At 24.2% G+C, this 19,247-nt stretch overlaps 2 protein-coding genes across 4 annotated transcripts in view; one reads left to right on the plus strand and one right to left on the minus strand.

The window, feature by feature from the left end:
- The window catches only part of LOC117168552 (pyruvate carboxylase, mitochondrial), a 105,654-nt gene that overhangs the window by 52,955 nt on the left and 33,452 nt on the right, over nucleotides 1-19,247 (minus strand). Inside the window, exon 1 of one of the 3 annotated variants that reach the window (XM_033354293.1) lies at nucleotides 3,083-3,230. The exons of the other annotated variants lie outside the window; for them this stretch is intronic. The gene's annotated coding sequence lies outside the window, so the exon portion shown is untranslated. Of the gene's footprint in view, nucleotides 1-3,082; nucleotides 3,231-19,247 lie in introns of those variants that run through there. 3 annotated transcript variants of the gene reach the window in all.
- On the plus strand, nucleotides 7,246-11,713 carry LOC117168554 (speckle-type POZ protein-like). Its single transcript, XM_033354295.1, has 2 exons — nucleotides 7,246-7,357; nucleotides 10,170-11,713. The coding sequence occupies exon 2, from the start codon at nucleotides 10,200-10,202 to the stop codon at nucleotides 11,211-11,213; it is 1,014 nt and encodes a 337-aa protein (XP_033210186.1). The 5' UTR covers nucleotides 7,246-7,357; nucleotides 10,170-10,199; the 3' UTR covers nucleotides 11,214-11,713.

The raw sequence follows: 19,247 nt of genomic DNA on the forward strand, positions 1-19,247 counted from the left end.
GAGGGAGCTCTTCTTAATATTTTGACACCAAAATCATGTCGATACACCTTACCGACTGCGAGTAAAGCCACCCACGCTTTAACTTGACAGACTGTATACCTGCACCTACCTCTCCGCACTTGCATAACATTAGTGCAGCTATCTCTAAATAATCGATGCATTTACAAAATTTCTAAATTCATCTTTCTTGATTGAAAATTCATTTTTTTATGGAAGCTTTAAATTTTCTGTTGAACAGTCGCCTTTTTTAATAAAAATGTTTTCCTTTGGATTGAAAATTCAATTATTTGTTTGAAAATACAACAGTTTTTTATTGAAGTTTATCATTTATGTTCGAAAAGTTTATTATTTGATTGCAAACGATTTTTTTGTTAAAAATAATTCATCTTTCTTCGTTTTTGATTCCTGATTTCCTGTTTCTAATTAAATGGTTGAAAATAAAAAAGTTTTTGGTTGAAGTTTAATCGTTTGTTTTTGAACATTCGATAATTTGGTTGAAAACGCCTTTTTTAAATTTATCTTACTTGATTGAAAATTTTATTTTTATTGAAATTTTAAATGTTCTGTCGAACAATCGCCTTTTTGGATGGAAAGTTTTTTCTTTTCGATTAAAAATTTAGCTATTTGGTTAAAAATGCCACAGTTTTTGATTGAAGTTTATAATTTATGTTTGAAAATTAAATCATTTGGATGAAAAAGATTTTTTTGTTAAAAATAATTGATCTTTCTTGGTTCTTGATTCCTGGTTTCCTGATTCTAACTATTTTATAGAAAATGTACCATTTTTTGGTTGTAGTTAAATATTTTTTTTTAAATTCGATCATTTGGCTTAAAAATATTTTTTTGTTAAAAATTCATAATTCTTGGGTCTTAATTCCTTGTTTCTTAGTTGCAATTATTTGGTTAAAAATGAAACTCTTTTTTCTTAAAGTTGTTCACTTTTGTTTGGAAATTCGATCACTTGGCTGAAAAAGATTTTTTTAAATTCATCTTTCTTGGTTCTAATTATTTGGTTGAACATACAAAAGTTGTCGTTTAAACTTTAATAATTTATTTTTAATAATTCGATTATTTGGTTAAAAACGATTTTTTCAAATTCATTTTTCTTATTTGAAAATTCATATTTTTGAATTAAAAATTCAACTATTTGGTTCAAAATGCTACAGTTTTTGGTTGAAATTTAATCGTTTTGTTGGAAAATTCGATCATTTTTTTAAAAACAATTTTTCTTAAATTTCATGTTTCTCTGACAAAAAGTAATTTTTGAATTGAAACTTTATCTGTTTTGTTCTAGAGTCATCTTTTTTCGATTGAAAATTTGTCATGTTGGATTAAAAATGCAACTATTTCATTTCTGTCATTTTTGTTCAAAAACTCAGTCATTTGGTCAGAAACGATTTTTGTTTGTTTATTGAAAATTCGTCTTTCTTGGTTAAAACTTAATTTTTTTATTGAAACTTTAAGTGATTTTTTTTACATTCGTCTTTTTGAATAGAAAATTCATCCTTTTAGGTTAAAATTTCGTCATTTTTGTAGAAAAGTAATTCTCTTGTTGTGATAGTTCACCTTTCTTGGTTAAAAAGTAACTTTTTTGTTGAAAGTTCAACTATTTGGTTAAAACATCCAATTATTTGTTAAAAATTATTAGCTATTTGATTAAAAATGCAACGCTTTGTTTGGAAATATTTTTTTTATAATGCAATTGTTATGTTAAAAATTCTTATTTTTTTGTATCAATTTTTTTTACTTTGAAGAAAAATATATTATTATTGAAAAATCAACTGCTACATTTTTAATTGATCATTCATCTTTTTATTTGAAAGTGAAATAATTTGCTAAAAATTCATTTTATTGTTTGAAGATTCATCATTTCACTTACAAATTATTTTCTTTTGTTGAAAAATTAACTATTTTTTTGGAAACTTATGTCGTAAAAATTACTATGTAAAACTATTTTGTTGTTTTGGTTGAATATCAATCTCTTTAACGGAAAATTTCACTACTTTATTTTTGGTTGAAAATTGATGTTTTTAGTTAAAAATTCATTTCATGAAAAAAGTTAATGTCCAACCAAATAATACAATTTTCCACATTATTATTGAATTTTCAAGCATAAAAACGAATTCCCTACAAAACAGTTGAATTTTCAACTCGAAAATATGAACTCTTAACCAAAAAGTTAATTTACTACCAAATAATTGAATTTATGACTAAAACGATGAATCTTCAAACAAAAAATAAAGTTTTTACAAAACAGTTCAACTTTGAACAAAGTAGTTGTTCTTATAACGTGAACAAAAAATTCTTAACCTAACATATAATAATTAATATTTATAAAAAATATATTTTTATTTCACATAAAAAACACTTGATAACAACCTAAAAAGACGAATTTTCAATATAATAGTTAAATCTTCAACCAAAAGAGATCAATTTTCAATCTAGTAACAAAATGCAAAAATTTTCAATGAAGTGTTTGAAAGTCAATAAAAAGGGCTGAATGTTATATCATAACAAAATTATTGTCAACCAATTAGTTCCATTTTTAAAAGAAAAGGGTAAATTTTTAACTTGGAAGATTAATTTTTACCAAAAAAGACGAATTTTCATCCCAGAAGATAAATTTTTATCCAGAAATGGTAAGCTTAATCAACCAAAGAGTTGAATTTTCTATCACAAAGTTGATTGCTAAGAAAATTAATTGTATACAAAAAAGATGAACAGTCAACAAAATTCATGCAACTGAATAGTTCAATTTTCAACCAATTACTTGAACTTTTAACCAAATAGTTGAATTTTTAAATAAAAAAGTTAAATTTCAAACAAAAAATGAAATAGATCAATTTTTAGTTGAAAAATAAAATTTCAACTATAAATAAAAATAATTTTCAACAAAATAGGTAATTTTTCAACTATAGAGACGAATTAAAAAAAAATTTGAACAAATTATTTCAACTTTTGACCAATTAGTTGAATTTTCACTGAAACAAGATTAATTTTTAACAAAAATATAATAGTGATGTTTAAACCAAAAGATATTTTAATTTTTAATATAAAATAGTTGAATTCAAACAAAAAGTACCGTAAAAAGTTTAATTTACTGCCTTGGGGCACAATATACTATTCCAGTATGGTTGTTGCAAAAAATGCATATGACACACATGCGCACAGGCAATTCATAATTGTCTTATTTCAGCATTTGCCCTCAGCTCTTCACACTCATCGACTTTTCCACACTCGCTTCACACTCGCTTCACACTTGCTTCACACTCGTTCCACACTCGCTCTACACTCGTTCCACACTCGCTTCACACTCGCGCTTTACACTCGCTTTGCCGATTCGTGCTTCGAGGTTTCGGTTTATACCGCAAGTTTCACACTCGTGAACAATCGCCTGTTTTTCGCACTTGGTATCACAAGTAGCTCTTCTATTTTGTATTTAAAAATAGGAGGGGGTTCAGCTTTAGTGAAGCATTTGGACATTTTCATGAGAGATTTAACGAAACGTCACAAGGGGGAGGGGAGAGTCAATAATAACGGAAAAAGAGTAATGAAATATGTGAGCGGTCCCTGATAAATGAAGAATAAACATGAAATAAAAGGGGGAAAATGATGTCTGGTCAAGGAATTGAGTCGAGCCTTCGTGTGATTAATTGTGCACTATGAACGTGTGTTTATCGCGAAAACCAATGCACCAGAGACGATAAAATTGCAAATTGACAGTCTAAAGAGAAGTTCAGAGTCTAAGTTGCATAATAAAGGGAGAAAGAGAGAGGGATCAGAGAATTTACGTGCTAGTAAAAGGAACAGTAAAAGTCGATCGACTGGTTGGACGTCAGGCTTCGAACGGCTGCCAATGGCTTTTATGTTAATGCTAAGATCACTATTGTGAATTTAAAAGAAGAATTAGTTTTATGAATTAATTTGGTGTCTAATTAATTAAAATAAAAAAAAAATGAAGAAAAAAACAAAAGCAAATCGAGTTATTTGAATATTAAGCATTCAGCAAAATTGTTAAAACCTCGTGGTTTCTTTATTAAGCGAATATATAACAGGGGAATAAATTCTTACATTTTACATGTGCAACAAAATAGCGTTATTTTCAACAAAAAATGGAGAATTTTTTATCAAAGGAAATCAATTTTTCGCTAAAAAAACAAAGGTTTTAGAAAAACTTAAATTTTATACCCAAAAAGATGAATTAAAAAAAAGTTCATGTTTAACCAAAGTTGAAATTTCAATTTAGGAAGATGAATATTCTACCAAAATAGAAGGATTAAAAGGAAAAGTATGCTTGACAAAATATTAAAATTTTCAACTAAAAAAAGATTAATTTTGAACAGAAAGTGGAAGAGTTAAATATTTATTTAAAAAATTAATTTAAAAAAACATTTCAACAAAATAGTTAAATTTTCAACCAGGGATGAATAGTCAACTAAAAAGTGAATTTTTTAACAAAGTAGTCGAATTTTCAACCACGAAAAAAATGAAAATTTTGATACTACAAAATTTTTTTTCAATTTTAAATGAAAAACGAACGAATTCAATAAAAAATTACGACTTTTTGACAAAATAGATGAATTAATAAAAAATATAGATTTTTAACAAAATAGGTGAAAGCTCATCCTAAACAGATTATTTTACAACGAAGCAGTAGTATTTTTACAAACAAAAATATTTTCAGACCAAAAATGAAAAATTTGCAACTAAGAAAGATTGTTCAGCCAAGAAAGACAAAAAATTTCAACTAAATTGTAGAATTTTCAAGTCAAAATTAATTTTGAACTTAAGAGATGAATCTTCAAAAATAACAAAAAAATCACAAAGTAGTTAAACTTTGAACAAAGAAGTTGAATTCTCAAACAAAAAGCATGAGTAACAAAATAGTTGAATTTTTAACAAAGTAATTAAATTTTTAAAACAGTTGAGATTTCTATAAAAAAGATGACTTTAAAAAACGATTGAATTTTCAAGAAAATAATTTAATTTTGACCTAACTTATAAAGTTTCTTGCCAGAAGAAATGAATTCGAAACCAAAAATATGGAAGTCAGTTTTTCACTTTAAAAGAATATATAAACTTTTAATAAAAAATTTCTTTTTTACCAAAAGATTAATTTTTTATCCAAAAGGATTAACTTTCTTTAAAAATATGAATTTTCAACAAAATGATTAAATTTAATATAAATGAGAAATTTGGAACCAAAAGATATAATTTATGGAACAAAAATATAATAGTAATAGTAGACATTTCAGTTTGAAAAAATGAACTTTCAACAAAAAAAGATCAATTTTCTACCAAAAGCGGATTTTGCAATCCAAAAAGACGAATTTTCTAGCCAAAAAGACGAATTTTCAACAAAATAATTAAACTTAATCTAAATGATCAATTTTGTTTACCGAAAGAGATGAATCATATTACAAAAATATAATCGTAGACTTTTCGAATAAAAATAATTAACTTTCAACCAAAAAAGATTACTTTTTTTTTATTTTAATCCAAAATGACAAATCTTCCATTCGGCAAGATGAAATTTCAACATGATAATGAAATTTTCAACCAAATGGTAAATTTTTTAACTGAAAGAGATCAATTATGGTATAAAAATATAAAAGTAGACTTTCCAATTAAAAATAATTAACTTTTAACCAAAAAAGATACATTTTCTAACACAGGCTGATTTTTCGATACAAAAGGATGAATTTTCTATAAAAAATACGAATTTTCAACAAAATAATGAAATTTTCACCAAATGATAACTTTCTTAATCCGAAAGGACGATGTATATTTTCGAAAAGACGATTTTTCAATAAAATAATTATATTTTTATCTAAATGATAGATTTTATTGCCAAAAAGGAGGGATTTTCTATCCAAAAAGACGAATTTTCAACAAAATAATTAAATTTAATCTAAATGATAAGTTTTTTAATGAAAAGGGATAAATTCTGAACCAAAAATATACTAGTAGACTTCTCAATTACAAAAGAATTAACTTGTAAACAAAAAATATTATTTTTCTACCAAAGGCTGATTTTTCAATCCAAAAGGACGAATTTCCTATACAAAAGACGAATTTTTAGAAAAATAATGAAATTTTCATCCAAATGATAAATTTGTTAACCAAAAGAGATCAATTATATTACAAAAATGTATAATAGTAGATTTTTCAATTGAAAAGCATTAACTTTCAATCGAGAGAGATGACTTTCCTACAAAAACGTACTTTTCTATCCAAAAGGACGAATTTCCTGTCCAAAAAGACGAATGTTCAGCAAAACACTTGCATTTTTACCCAAAATAAAAAAAATTGTTTCTAAAGGAAATCAATTCTGAACCAGAAAAAGTGAAAAGGTAAGAATATCAGAAAGTGTGTAAAGTCTATAAATATTTTAAATTTTTAGTAATTCAAATAAGAAAAGTTTCAGTTTAATTACAAAAAAACATCTTGTTCGAATTTCTAAGATAAAATAAAAATTTTGTATAACTGAAATTACATGAACACAAAGATGAAACAGATTTAAACCTGTTTAAGTCCTTTTTTGTTTTTGTGGTAACCATCAGACCATTTTTTATAGGACATTTCTTATTGAAACTTGACCAAAACCCAAAATTAAAATTAATTTAAATTTGTAATTTTGAAAGTTATGTCTCTTATAATTTCAAAATTAAAACTACAATATTTTTAACCTCAAATAAATTAAATTTTTTTATTATAACAAATTTACATGCTTAGTATATGAAAATTATGTTCCGTAAGTTATAAAATTTAATTATAATTTTCATATTTTTTCATTATTTTTTAAATTATCGTAATGCCTTCAATTTATAAAAGAAAGAAATTAAAAGTAAAACACTCTTAGATTAAAATAATTTTTGTATAAAAGCATTTGGAATTAAAAACATTGGAAAAGCGGCTACATGTACCGTTATTTCGGTACGCATATCCGGAATTTCCCGGTATTTTAAAGACTTCCTATAATTTAAGGAAAATGTTGTTATAACCAAAATTTTAATTCGTTTTATATTTCATAAATATTGTAATTATTGCACTTAAATTAGTTTAGTTTAAAAAAATATAATTTTACTTATATTAAAAGAAACAATTAGAAAAAAAATCGAAAACGGTAAACATGGTGAAATGATAAATACAGATTTCAAGAAGAATATCCCATATTTTGAATTTAGCTGGTCAGGTTCGATTTACCAAAATAAAGTCATTTCAAAGGACTCTCAGTTCAGTCTGCTTTTCCATAGGCTGTGCGAGTGTTGTACTTCTAAAAGTGAAGTTTAGATTTTAGTAATAATCTTAAATATTGGGTTTAAAACGAAAATCATTACGTAAATTACAATAACAGGTAAGAAATTTTATTTTATATTTTTTAAAAATATTTTATATACAAATAAGCTCTTATTTTGTAATTACAGCACATATTGTTAAGAAGAAAAAATTTTTTAGCAAAAAAGACCAATTTTTAATAAAAGAGCTAAATTTTTAGACAAGTGATGGATCTTTAACTGATATAATGATTTTTTTTAATTTGTTCAACTCTTAACCATTTTGTAAAATTTTGAATAAAGAAGATTAATTTCCTACCAAAAAATAAGAATGTACATAAAAATATATAAATTGTTAAAAATATTAATTTTTAACAAAAAAACAACGAGTTCTCAACAAATTAATTACATTTTCAACAACAAAAATATAATTTTTATAAATAAAGAATGTCAAATAAAGTAGTTGAATCCTCAACCAAACATGTTTATTTTTAAATCGAAAAGAGGTAGCCAACAAAAAATTCAATAAAATACTTGAATCTTCAACCATAAAAATCAATTTTTAAAAAAGAAGTGCATCGTTTAAACAAGTAGTTAAGTTTTCAATTTCAAACAAAAAATATGAATCTTCGATGAAAAATTAAATAGTTAAATTTTCAACTAAAAAAGATCAATTTGCTATAAAAAATAGGAAAGGTGATTGAAAAGTTAATAAAATTAATTTAAAAAAATTAATTTTCAACTAAATAATTCAATAAGTAAACAAATGAAATCATTTTTAGCAAAGGAGTGAATATTTCAATTAAGTTGTTGAATTTTCATCGAAAAAGAACAGTTAAATTTTTAGTGAACAAAAGAAAGGATGACCAAAAAATACGAATTTGCATCAAAATACATAAATTGTTAAAAATATTAATTTTCAACAAAAAAACAACGAGTTCTCAATAAAGTAATTACATTTTCAACAACAAAAATATAATTTTTAGAAATAAAGAATGTCAAATAAAGTAGTTGAATCCTCAACCAAACATGTTTATTTTTAAATCGAAAAGAGGTAGCCAACAAAAAATGCAATAAAATACTTGAATCTTCAACCATAAAAATCAATTTTTAAAAAAGAAGTGCATCGTTTAAACAAGTAGTTAAGTTTTCAATTTCAAACAAAAAATATGAATCTTCGATGAAAAATTAAATAGTTAAATTTTCAACTAAAAAAGATCAATTTGCTATAAAAAATAGGAAAGGTGATTGAAAAGTTAATAAAATTAATTTAAAAAAATAAATTTTCAACTAAATAGTTCAATAATTAGGCAAATAAAATAATTTTTAACAAATGAGTGAATATTTCAATTAAGTTGTTGAATTTAAATCGGATCAGAACAATTAAATTTTTAGTGAACAAAAGAAAGGATGACTCATGAAAGAAAATGTTCAATAAAATACCAAAATCTTCAATTAATCAAATGAATTTTTATCAATGTAGTTCAACTTTCAATAAAGTAGTTAAATTTTAGAACAAAAAATATGAATTCTCAATGAAAAATGAAATAGCTTAATTTTTAAATAAAAACTATCAATTTTTAAACAAAATTGATTCGATTGTTTTCTATCTTTTAAGCATTTCAAAAAACAATTTTTTACATATATTGGAAAGGTTAATTTTTAATTCATTAATTTTGTACAAGCAAAAGAAAACGAATTTTCAACTAAATAATTCAATTTTTAACAAACAAACAAAAATTTCTCCACAAAAAAGTGCACCTTTCAATGAAGTAGTTAAATTTTCAAACAAAAAACATGAATTCTCAATGAAAAATTAAATAGTTAAATTTTGAACTAAAAAACATCAGTTTTCCACCAAAAGTGTGAAAGGTTAATTTTGAAATAAAAAAATTAATTCTCAAGGAAAAAAAGAATTTTTAATTAAATGATTAACACTTCAATCAAAAAGATTAATTTTGAGCAAAGAAGTGCAGTAGTTGAAATTTGAATAGTCAATCAAATAGTTGAATTTTCAACAAATTGCATGATGATGAAGTCAAAAAAGCAATTTAATAAAAAATAATTCTTAACAAAATAGTTATTTTTTGAGTTGAAAAAAACGAATCTTTAACAAAATTTCAATCGAATAGATGAATTTTTAATTAAAACCAAAATTTATTTTTAACAAAAAATGGAACAGTTAAATTTTTGGGGAATAAAAATAATATAGAGCAAAAAAAAAGAAAATTTCCAATAAAATTCTAAAATCTTCAACTAATAAAATGAAATTTTAACAAAGTAGTTCAACTTAAAACTAAATATTTACATTTTTTTACAAAAAATATGAATTATTAATGAAAAATTAAATAGTTGAATGCTTAACTAAAAACGATGAATTTTCAACCAAAATTTATTTTATTTGTCAAACATTTCAAAAGATTATTAAGTAGTGGGAAAAATAAAAAAAAAAGTGGGAAAGTTTAATTTCCATGATTAAAATCAATTTTAAACAACACCAAAATAATTCTCAACAAAATAGGTAATTTTTTACAAAAAAAAATTAATTTTTATCAAACTTTAAACCAAATAGTTAAATTTTTAACTAAAGTATCCGTTTCAACCATGACAGTTGAATTTTTACCCACAAAGGATACATTTTTGCAGAATTTTAAACTAAATATAAGGGTTCTTAAAAACAATTAACTATCAGCAAAGAAAAGTTGGATTTTCTTTTTTTAAATTTGTTTAAACATTAAAAAAGTTATTATTTAGATTTATATTTTTCATCAGTGATTTTGCAGTCAGCCCGTCACAAATCGTCAATAATTTTGACCCCCCCCCCTCACCGGAAATCTGTATTTTATGATTTCGATAAAAAATGAAAAATTCCGAAATATTGTTCTATTTCAGTATCCAAAATCCAAAGAAGTTTCAAGAAGAATGTCCGTCTCATCGGAAGAAGTCGATCACTGGTATGAAACGGCGATAAACAAGGAAAAAGTGACCTTCGGTTGGATAATCAGCAATGTCGATCAATTTTTAATTTCCGGCAAGACTTTGAGATCCGAGAGATTTCGCAGCAGCAAAATAATTTCTCACGAGTGGCACTTAAATCTAAAGATGAGTGAGGACAATTACATCTCTCTTTGGGCTGTCAATACAGGAGAAGAGGATTTTGGCCACATATCTGCCATCGAGTCCTTCATCCTAAATTCCAAAAACCAAAAAGTTTACAGCAAACGAACGGCTTACGTGAGAGAAAGCATCGAAACCTATGGAGAATATGGATGTCGAAATTTTATTTCCAGATCTGATCTTGAGACCCTTTCCCAAATGTACATGCCCAACAACACCCTCAAATTATTTGTGGAAATGGAGCTCTCTCTCTATGTCGTCAAGAATCATTCTTTCATAAAGAATGATCCTGGATTACACGAAGTTAGTAGTTTTATTGACCTTTTCGAAAACCCTCTCTTCAGTGATGTCACGATCTCAATTCCACAATGCTACGAGTTTCCGGCTCATAAGGCAATTTTGTCAGCCAAGAGTCCAACTTTTTTCGAAATTTTCATATCCCAGCCGGAAATGGAGGTTTTCGAAACGAACGAGTGGGGTGTTTTTGAAATGACAAGACTCGCTGAATGGATCTATACGGGAAATCTTAATTTTAAGGAAGATTTTAGCAACGAAGATTTGATGGCAGTTGCTCACGGCTTCAAAGTTTGGGACCTGAAACTTATCATTGAAAAAAATCTTTCCACCACAGTTTGCATGGAAAATGCGGCTGAACTTCTCGTTTTTGCGGAGAAACACGAGGCACCGATTTTGAAAACGAGGGCGATGCATTTTATCACGAAAAATATCAAAAATTTAATCGAGAAGAAGGAATTTCTGGAAATCATTGTTTCTAATCCACAACTCATGTCGGAACTTTTTCGAAACTCTATTTTATAGCTTTATTTATTGTCATTTATGTGATTTTCCAATCGAGATGATGAGAGAGATTGACGAGAAATTATCTTGATGGGAATGAGAAAAATTGCGAAAATCTTGCGAATTTATAAATTATTAATGAGCTGGACTGATTACCTTCAGCAGATGATTGATTCATGAGAATAATTATTGTGTATGTTATTTATATGTGATTGTGTTACTATTGATGATTGATTTTTAATAATCCCAGTGAATCCCAAAGATATTATTCATCTGAAGTTGGATAAAAATGTGACAAACTATTAACAACTATAATTATCCGACGAAGGATAATTTTTATCTGCCTACATTTTATCTGCCTAATAAATGAACTGTTCAATTGTTTGGAGCGTTTTTATCAAACTCCAGATAAATAGTATCTCCGGGGTTTACTGTGATGTTGATATATTTTATGTAATTTATTTTTAATGAAGAACTTCGAATGCAAAGAATGAATTTAATAAAGAATGGATTAAAGTACATTCTGGTACCTAATTTTTTGATTAACAAATAATGTTTTCCTTCAGATAAATTTTATATAAAACAAGATTTTTTATTCACAACTAGCATCATCAAATAAGTGATTGTAGTTTTTTAATTTGAAAGAAATATAATTTTTAGTACCAAAGTTTTTGGAATAACTACCCATTTTCTTAACTTTATTTATTTTTAAAGTTATATAAATATAATTTACGTAAGATTCTTGAGAATAATCAAAATTTTTTTGCACTTTTCAGACATGCCACATCATAATTTAAAAAAATCATTTTCAACCAAATAGTTGCATTTTCTACCGAAAAATATTAACCCTGAGTGAGAAATTTGATATTTCAACCAAAACACATTTTCATTTTTAATTAAAAGCAGTGAAATTCATCCAAAAGAGACCAATTTGCAACAAAAAAGTTAATTTTTAGCCAAGGAAATAAACTTTTAAATAAAATTATGAATCTACGATAAAAAATCAATGTAAAATTTGTAATTTTTAACAATAAAGAGTTGAATTTATACCAACAGACGCATTTTTAATAAAATAATGGAATTCGTTTTGAAGGTTACATAAATATAATTGTCCTAGGTTCCTTGAAAAAATTTCGAAAGGTTTTTGAAAATTGCAGATATTTCGAAAAAGTATATAAAAAAATGTTAAGAAAGTTTCATTATTGAACATCATTTTACAAAATTTTAGGAAAAATTCAAATAATTTTAAACGATATTTCGTAGTTGTAGAAGTTTGGAAGTAATTTCGAAATATTTTATAAATTGCCGGGAATATTTTGAGGTCTTAAAATATATTTAATCTCTTCGAAGCTTTGAAAATTCTTGAATATCTTTTAAACTAAATTAAATTATTTCTATAGTTAAAAAAAAACAAATTAATTTAAGAAATTGCCTTAAAATCTTCAAGATTCTTTTTTTTACAATTTTGAAAATTAATCCTTAAAAAGTGTTTTCAGTACTTTAACATTTTTCCTTACAAGAATAAGTGTAACAATTAAAAAAAAAATAATTTGTAATTTATGCAGAAATCTTATTCTAATTTGTTTATTCTCTTTAAATCCTTCGAAATTCTCGAAAAGCTTGTAAATTATTTATTCAAAATCTTCAAAAATCTACATTTTTTTCGAATTTGTAGAAATTTTTAAACATTATTTTTGTATCTTTTGAAAATTGATCACTTATAACTCTTAAACTTACTAATTTTTTTATAAAATTTTGTAGACTTACAACATTTTTGTTTTAAAAGCTTCTACATTTTTTCGGAAATTTTAGGAAATCATTAAAAAATTTCTCCTAAATATCTTTTAAATTTACTCGATTTTCTTTCGAACATTCTACAATCTTGCAAAATTTATAATTTTTTCTTGAAAATCTTGTACACTTTTTCTGAAATTTTAGTAAATTATTTGATATTTTATTTCAAATATGTTTAAAATAAATCGATTTTTTTCTTCAAAATTTCTTAATCCTAGATAATTTGTTATTCCCTTGAAATCTTTCAAATTTCTTAAAAAACTTGAAAAATCTGTGTTCAAAATCGAAATTTTATTTTTAATTTGTTGACATTTTTTTAATGTTAAAATTATTTTTCTATATTTAAGTAAAATTTGAATTCGTGCTTTAAAATCTTCTAAATTTTGTCTAATATTTTAGAAAATCATTTGTTCTTTTCAAAATTTCTTAAACTTTCAGATATCTTTTAAAAGAATGGAAAGTTTTGCTAACATTTTTTTAAGCCTGTCATAAAAAAATTGTCTTCAAATTTCTCAAATTCTTATTTTACAATTTTGGAAATTAATCCTTAAAAAGCTTCAAAATTTTTATTCAAAATCTTCAAAAATCTACATATTTTTTAATTTGTTGGGATTTTTTAAAAGTAAAAATAATTTTTGCATGTTTTAAAAACTTCTAAATATCTCTTAAACTTACTCCATTTGGCTCTCTAAAATTTAAAAATAAAAAATGAATAAACCTTTTACCACGAATCTTAAGAATAATTTATTGTTCTCTTGGAAGCTTTCAACATTCTCAAAAAGCACGTACATTTTTTGTTCAAAATCTTCAAAAAGCTTTAAAATAATTTTTGCATCTTTTAAAAACTTCTGAAAATCTTTTAAATTACTCGATTATTCTCGGTAAAATTTTGAAATAAAAAATAAATAAAACTTTTGCCAGGAATCTTAAGTATAATTTCTTATTCTCTTAAAATCTTTCAACGTTCATAAGAAGCCTGTACATTTTTTGTTCAAAATCTTCAGAAATCTACATTTTATTTCATATTTGTTGGGATTTTTTAAAGTTAAAATTATTTTAATATCTTTTAAATCAATTTAAATATCTCTTAAAATTACTAGAATTTTTTTCTCCAATTTTTTAGTTTTGCACAATTGAAAGTTTTTGTTTCAAAATCTTCTAAATTTGTTTAGGTTTCAGGTAATCATTTGAAGTGTTTTGACATTTATCTCCAATATAATTTAAAAAATCAAAAATCTTTTGAAATGTTGCCAGGAGTCTTAAGAATAATTTTTATTCTCTTAAATCCTTTTAAAACTTCTAAAAAAGCTTCTTAACTTGTTCGCAATCTTCAAAAATGTACGTTTTGTTTAAAATTTTTTTCAATTTTATCAAGGGTTAAGTGATTTTTTAATCTTTTAAAAATTTCTGAAACTTTTAAATATTTTTGAATATTGATTTTTTAAGTTGTAGCATTAAGACCGGTAATCTGAAAGACCCGGGTTTGGATCCCAGAGGGATCGGAAAAATTTTGATTTTAGACCAGTTGACCAACAAAATTAACATCATTAGTAATGACTAAAAACATTCAGAACCAATATTTATCATGAAATAAAATGACTTGTTTAAAAATTTGTATTTTCTAATTGCTTGTTGAATTTAATTCGTAATCATTATTTATAGATAAATACATATAACTTTCTTTCTAAAAACATCTTCCGTCTTTTTGTGGTTCCAGAGTAGTAACAATATTTCACAGATGACTCACAAATATATTTACAAGTTCTTTTTTAATTGCAGCATATAGCCTCTTTTTTATTTCTGTGTAATATTTATGATGGAAATGAAATATTTTAGGTTCTTAATTAACATAAAATTATAATTTTATATTTATCTCCTTAAATGAACCAATTGGACGATTGCCCAAAGCTTGAAAATTAAACGGCTTAAGAACAGCTGGTTTATTAGACTTGTGAAAATGTGTTGAGTGCCAAAGTCCGAATTCGTTTGCTTTTTGTGATAAAGCCATCAAATAGAATAAACGATGCGAAGTATAAGACTGACATAAAAAAAATACTTATGTTTCAGAAAAGTCAACACTGCTTCTTAATATTTGCGATTAAGTGCGTAATGTCTGTGAAAAAATTGTCATCACAATTTCAGAAAAGTGAAATAGTGTTTAAATTATCATTTATTATTATAGAGTATTTTTATACGAAATTGAATTTATACTTAACCTTTATTTTAATCAATTCAAAATTTAAATTTATCTTTCATTTCCAAAATTAATATTTAAATACGAAACTCTTGGAAATTAATAGAAGCAAGAATATAAAGAACAAATTGGGACAGCATTTTTTAATTTTTAGGTTTTGTAGTCCTAAGTGGAAATCCTTATACTCTTGGTCAGATGTCCGTCCGTCGTAAATTAATCTCGAGGCGAGACGAGACTAAAGATTCGACGCGAGACTCGAGGCGAGAAGCGACGAGACAAAATTCGAGAGAGGATGAGACGAGGCGAATCTCGAAACGGGATTTTTGTATGTACACATATTTTTTTAAGGAAGATTATTTTTTTTAGAAAAACTATCCACATTATGTTAATTTTTAATATTTTCTTGGGATTTTGAAACAATACGAAATTCCCGGTTTCCGAGTTTCTTAAATAAAAAACTGAATCAAAAGAAAATTAAAAATATTGCGTGAAACTTCCTAATGCGAGTAATGCCATTTCTGAAACAGAATTAATGAAAAAAACATTAAAGATATTTAATTATGCAAAAACAAATAAAATAATAAATTACGAGGCGATATTTTTTAAATTAAAAAACGATAATAACGTAACTATTTTTAAGCCGTTTGCTTTTATAGTCATTCTTAAATGTCCCCAGTGTAGTTAAAATTTTTAATTTGGAAAATTTTCGCTAGATAATTTGTTATTTTATTTATTTTTGCATAATAAAATATTTTTTGTTTTTTTTTTTCTGAATAATTTAGCTTCTAAAATAATATCGCCACAATTTAGGAGTTTTCGGAAAAATTGTTTCGAAAGATTTTTAATTAAACAAAAATTATTTACGTAGCATTGTTAATAATAAAAAGTATAAATAAATGGAACAATATAACATATCTTTGAGGAAAAAATCATTTTTCTCATTAAAGTTTCTTGAAAGCTTGTTAACATTAATATTTGATGTACATGTTAAATCAAAGTTATAATGTATATAAAAAAATTGTTAAAAAAATTTAAAAATTCCACAATCTTACGTAGAACAAAGCATCTTCTTTTATCTCCTTTATTTAATACCATCATTATAAAACTTTAATACATATCCTTCATAGAAATATTTTTTATGATTATTATTATTTATATTATATTATTTTATTAATATTATTTTATATTATTATATATAAATTGTAATTGTGGTAATTTCAATGTTAGTTAATACTTTTTATTACGTAAAATCTCGATTAAAAATTAATTTTGACTAACTTTTAAGTGATATTAAATAAATTTCTAAAAATATTTCATGAAAATTTAATAGGAATTTTTTCACAAAGAAATGTCTATTTCATTTATTTAGTTTCAAGCCGTTTAATCTCCAGTTAAATTTAAATTATTTCGAGAACTATTTTTTTTTTTTGATAATAATGATTGCTAGTCAAATAAAACACTCTAAAAGTTTACTTCAATTTATAACTAGTTGTTTGCGTTTTTAGTTGTGGTTGAAATTTGTCTTCAACTGATGCTAAAATAAAATTTTACTGTTTTATTATAATTATTAATAATATAATTTTAACAGTTTCATATTACCATCAGCAACATCGATTAATTAAATAAATAAAAAATTCTGAACAAATTATACATTATTTTCACAAAAAAGATTATTATTTTACAACAAAGAGAGAATTTGTCAACAAAATACATACATTCTTAAGGAAATTATTGAATACTAAACTAAAAAGATAGATAGATTTTCCACTAACTGGTAAATTTTAAAATAAAAAAGATAAATTGTCAGTAAAAATTGAATAGTTAAATGTTTAGTTAAAAAATTAATGTTTAACCAAAGAGATAAATTTGCAACTAAAAAGATCATTTTTTAACAAGAAACTGAACCGATAAATTTTTAAATAGTTAAAAAATTAATGTTCAGTCAAAGAGATGAATTTTCAACTCAAATTATGAAAAATTTAACTGAAATAGTTACTTTTTCGGTTAAGGAAAATAATTTTCAACCAGAAAAAATTCAAAAATATAGTGTGAAATAGTTACATTCTTAATTAACGATTTTAATATTTAACCAAAAAAAAACGAATTTTCAACAAAATAGCTTATGTTTCAACTAAATAGATGAACTTTCAATTGAAATTATGAATCTTAAACCAATTAATTAATTTTAAAGAAAAGACTTTCCCTTTTAACAAAGAAATTAAGTCTTTATTAGAAAAAGATTAATTTTAAGCCAAAAAACACGACTTTTCAAAAAGAGTTAAATTTTCAACTAAGAATACTTGAGTTGCAAATAAAAATAATTAAATTTTCAACAAAATAATTGAATCTTTAAAGTAAAAATATGAATTCTCAACAAAACATTGTAATAAATGATATTTCAACTAAAAAGATGAAATTTTATTTTAAAAATTAATCTTAAAATCTAAAAGACGAATTTTCAAGAAATACAGATTTTTCACTCATGAAAGAAAAGAAAGTTCACCTCAATTGTTGAACCCTTCAAGCCAGAAGGCACATTTTCTGTAAACAAAATAATTTTCTACCAGAAAATATGCTTTGGAAAATATTCCATGTCTTAAAAAAAGCCCCTGACAAGGTACCCTGTACAAATATCAATCTTAGAAATTGATTTCTTAACAAAGTGGTTCAACTAAAAATTTTCAACAAAATAGTTCCATCCTCAAGTACAGAAGAATAATTTTCCATTAAACAGTTGCATTTGTATCCAAAAAAAGAAGTTTCTGCTAAAACAGATACATTTTTTAATGAAAAAGAAAAATTTGAAAAAAATAGAATTTTCACCCAAAAAATATTTTAGTTGACTTTTCAACACCAAAATATAAATTTCATACCACAAGTAAATTTTCTATGAAATAGTTGAATTTTTAACAAAACAGTTGAATTTTCCACGAAAAAGATGACTTTTTAACAAAATTGTGAAATTTTCAAACAAATAATATGATTTATAACTAAAAATATAATCTTCGGGATGAAGCAATTGCAAAAAATAAAGACTAGGAAAACAAGTTCCTAACAAGAATATTAAATCAGAGTTACCGAAAAACTTCATTAAAGAAATTTCCGAGTTTTTCCCTTACCAATTTTCCATTTTCCCTGACTATTAATGTTAAAAGACTAGAATCTTAAAATTGTAACATTTTTAACATAGAATCTTTTCAAACATTTAAATTATTATTTATTTGCTGTTTAAACAATTTTATTTTTATGCCTGAAATTTTGATTCTTTAGAAACCTTTGATACTAACTTTAGAAAAATGAAAATGTAATTACGTATAGTTTTGGAAATAAAATTCAAATAGCCATTTCATAACATCAGAAATATTTGAAAAATTATGTAATTGAAATAGAGGTATTTATAATAAAAATAAAATTTTGTTACACGAATTATATCCAATATTTAATTATATAACCTTCAAGTGAATAATCAATGTATGTTACTTAATTTTTTAAAACGCTAAATTTTACGCTTTATTTAATTTAATCTGAATTATGCATAAAATTAATCCGCTACTAATTAATTATTCAGTAAAAAAACAAAATACTCTAATTTTCTATAAAACATTCTAATCAATTTTACTTTATATTTTTTTATAAATTTTTACATCCATTTCTGAAAATTTGATTTATTAATAACCTTTTAAACTAATTCTGGAAAATTTGAAGTTGGAATTTTGAAGAAATATTTGAGTCTAAAAGAATCAGTTCATAATTAATTAATCGGTACGCAACATGAAATGTATTAAGCATTTATTTTTATTGAGACATTCAAATAATTTTTACATTTTCTTTTTCTTTCTTTGAAATTGCATGTCTCTATTTTTAATTTCTTGATAACCTTTTAAACTAATTTCAAAAAGAGTTTCAAATTAATCACATATTATTATATTTTGTAAACTGAGTGTAAATACTCATATCACAAACAGCTAAAAAATATAAAATTATATTAAGAGATATTTTAAAGAAAAAATAAAGCTTTCCCTTATAAAAATAATATCTAATATTGAATTACATAATCAAAGGAGGTT

The sequence above is a fragment of the Belonocnema kinseyi genome, chromosome 2 (genome assembly GCF_010883055.1).
Source record: "Belonocnema kinseyi isolate 2016_QV_RU_SX_M_011 chromosome 2, B_treatae_v1, whole genome shotgun sequence".
Taxonomy (NCBI): Eukaryota; Metazoa; Arthropoda; class Insecta; order Hymenoptera; family Cynipidae; genus Belonocnema; species Belonocnema kinseyi.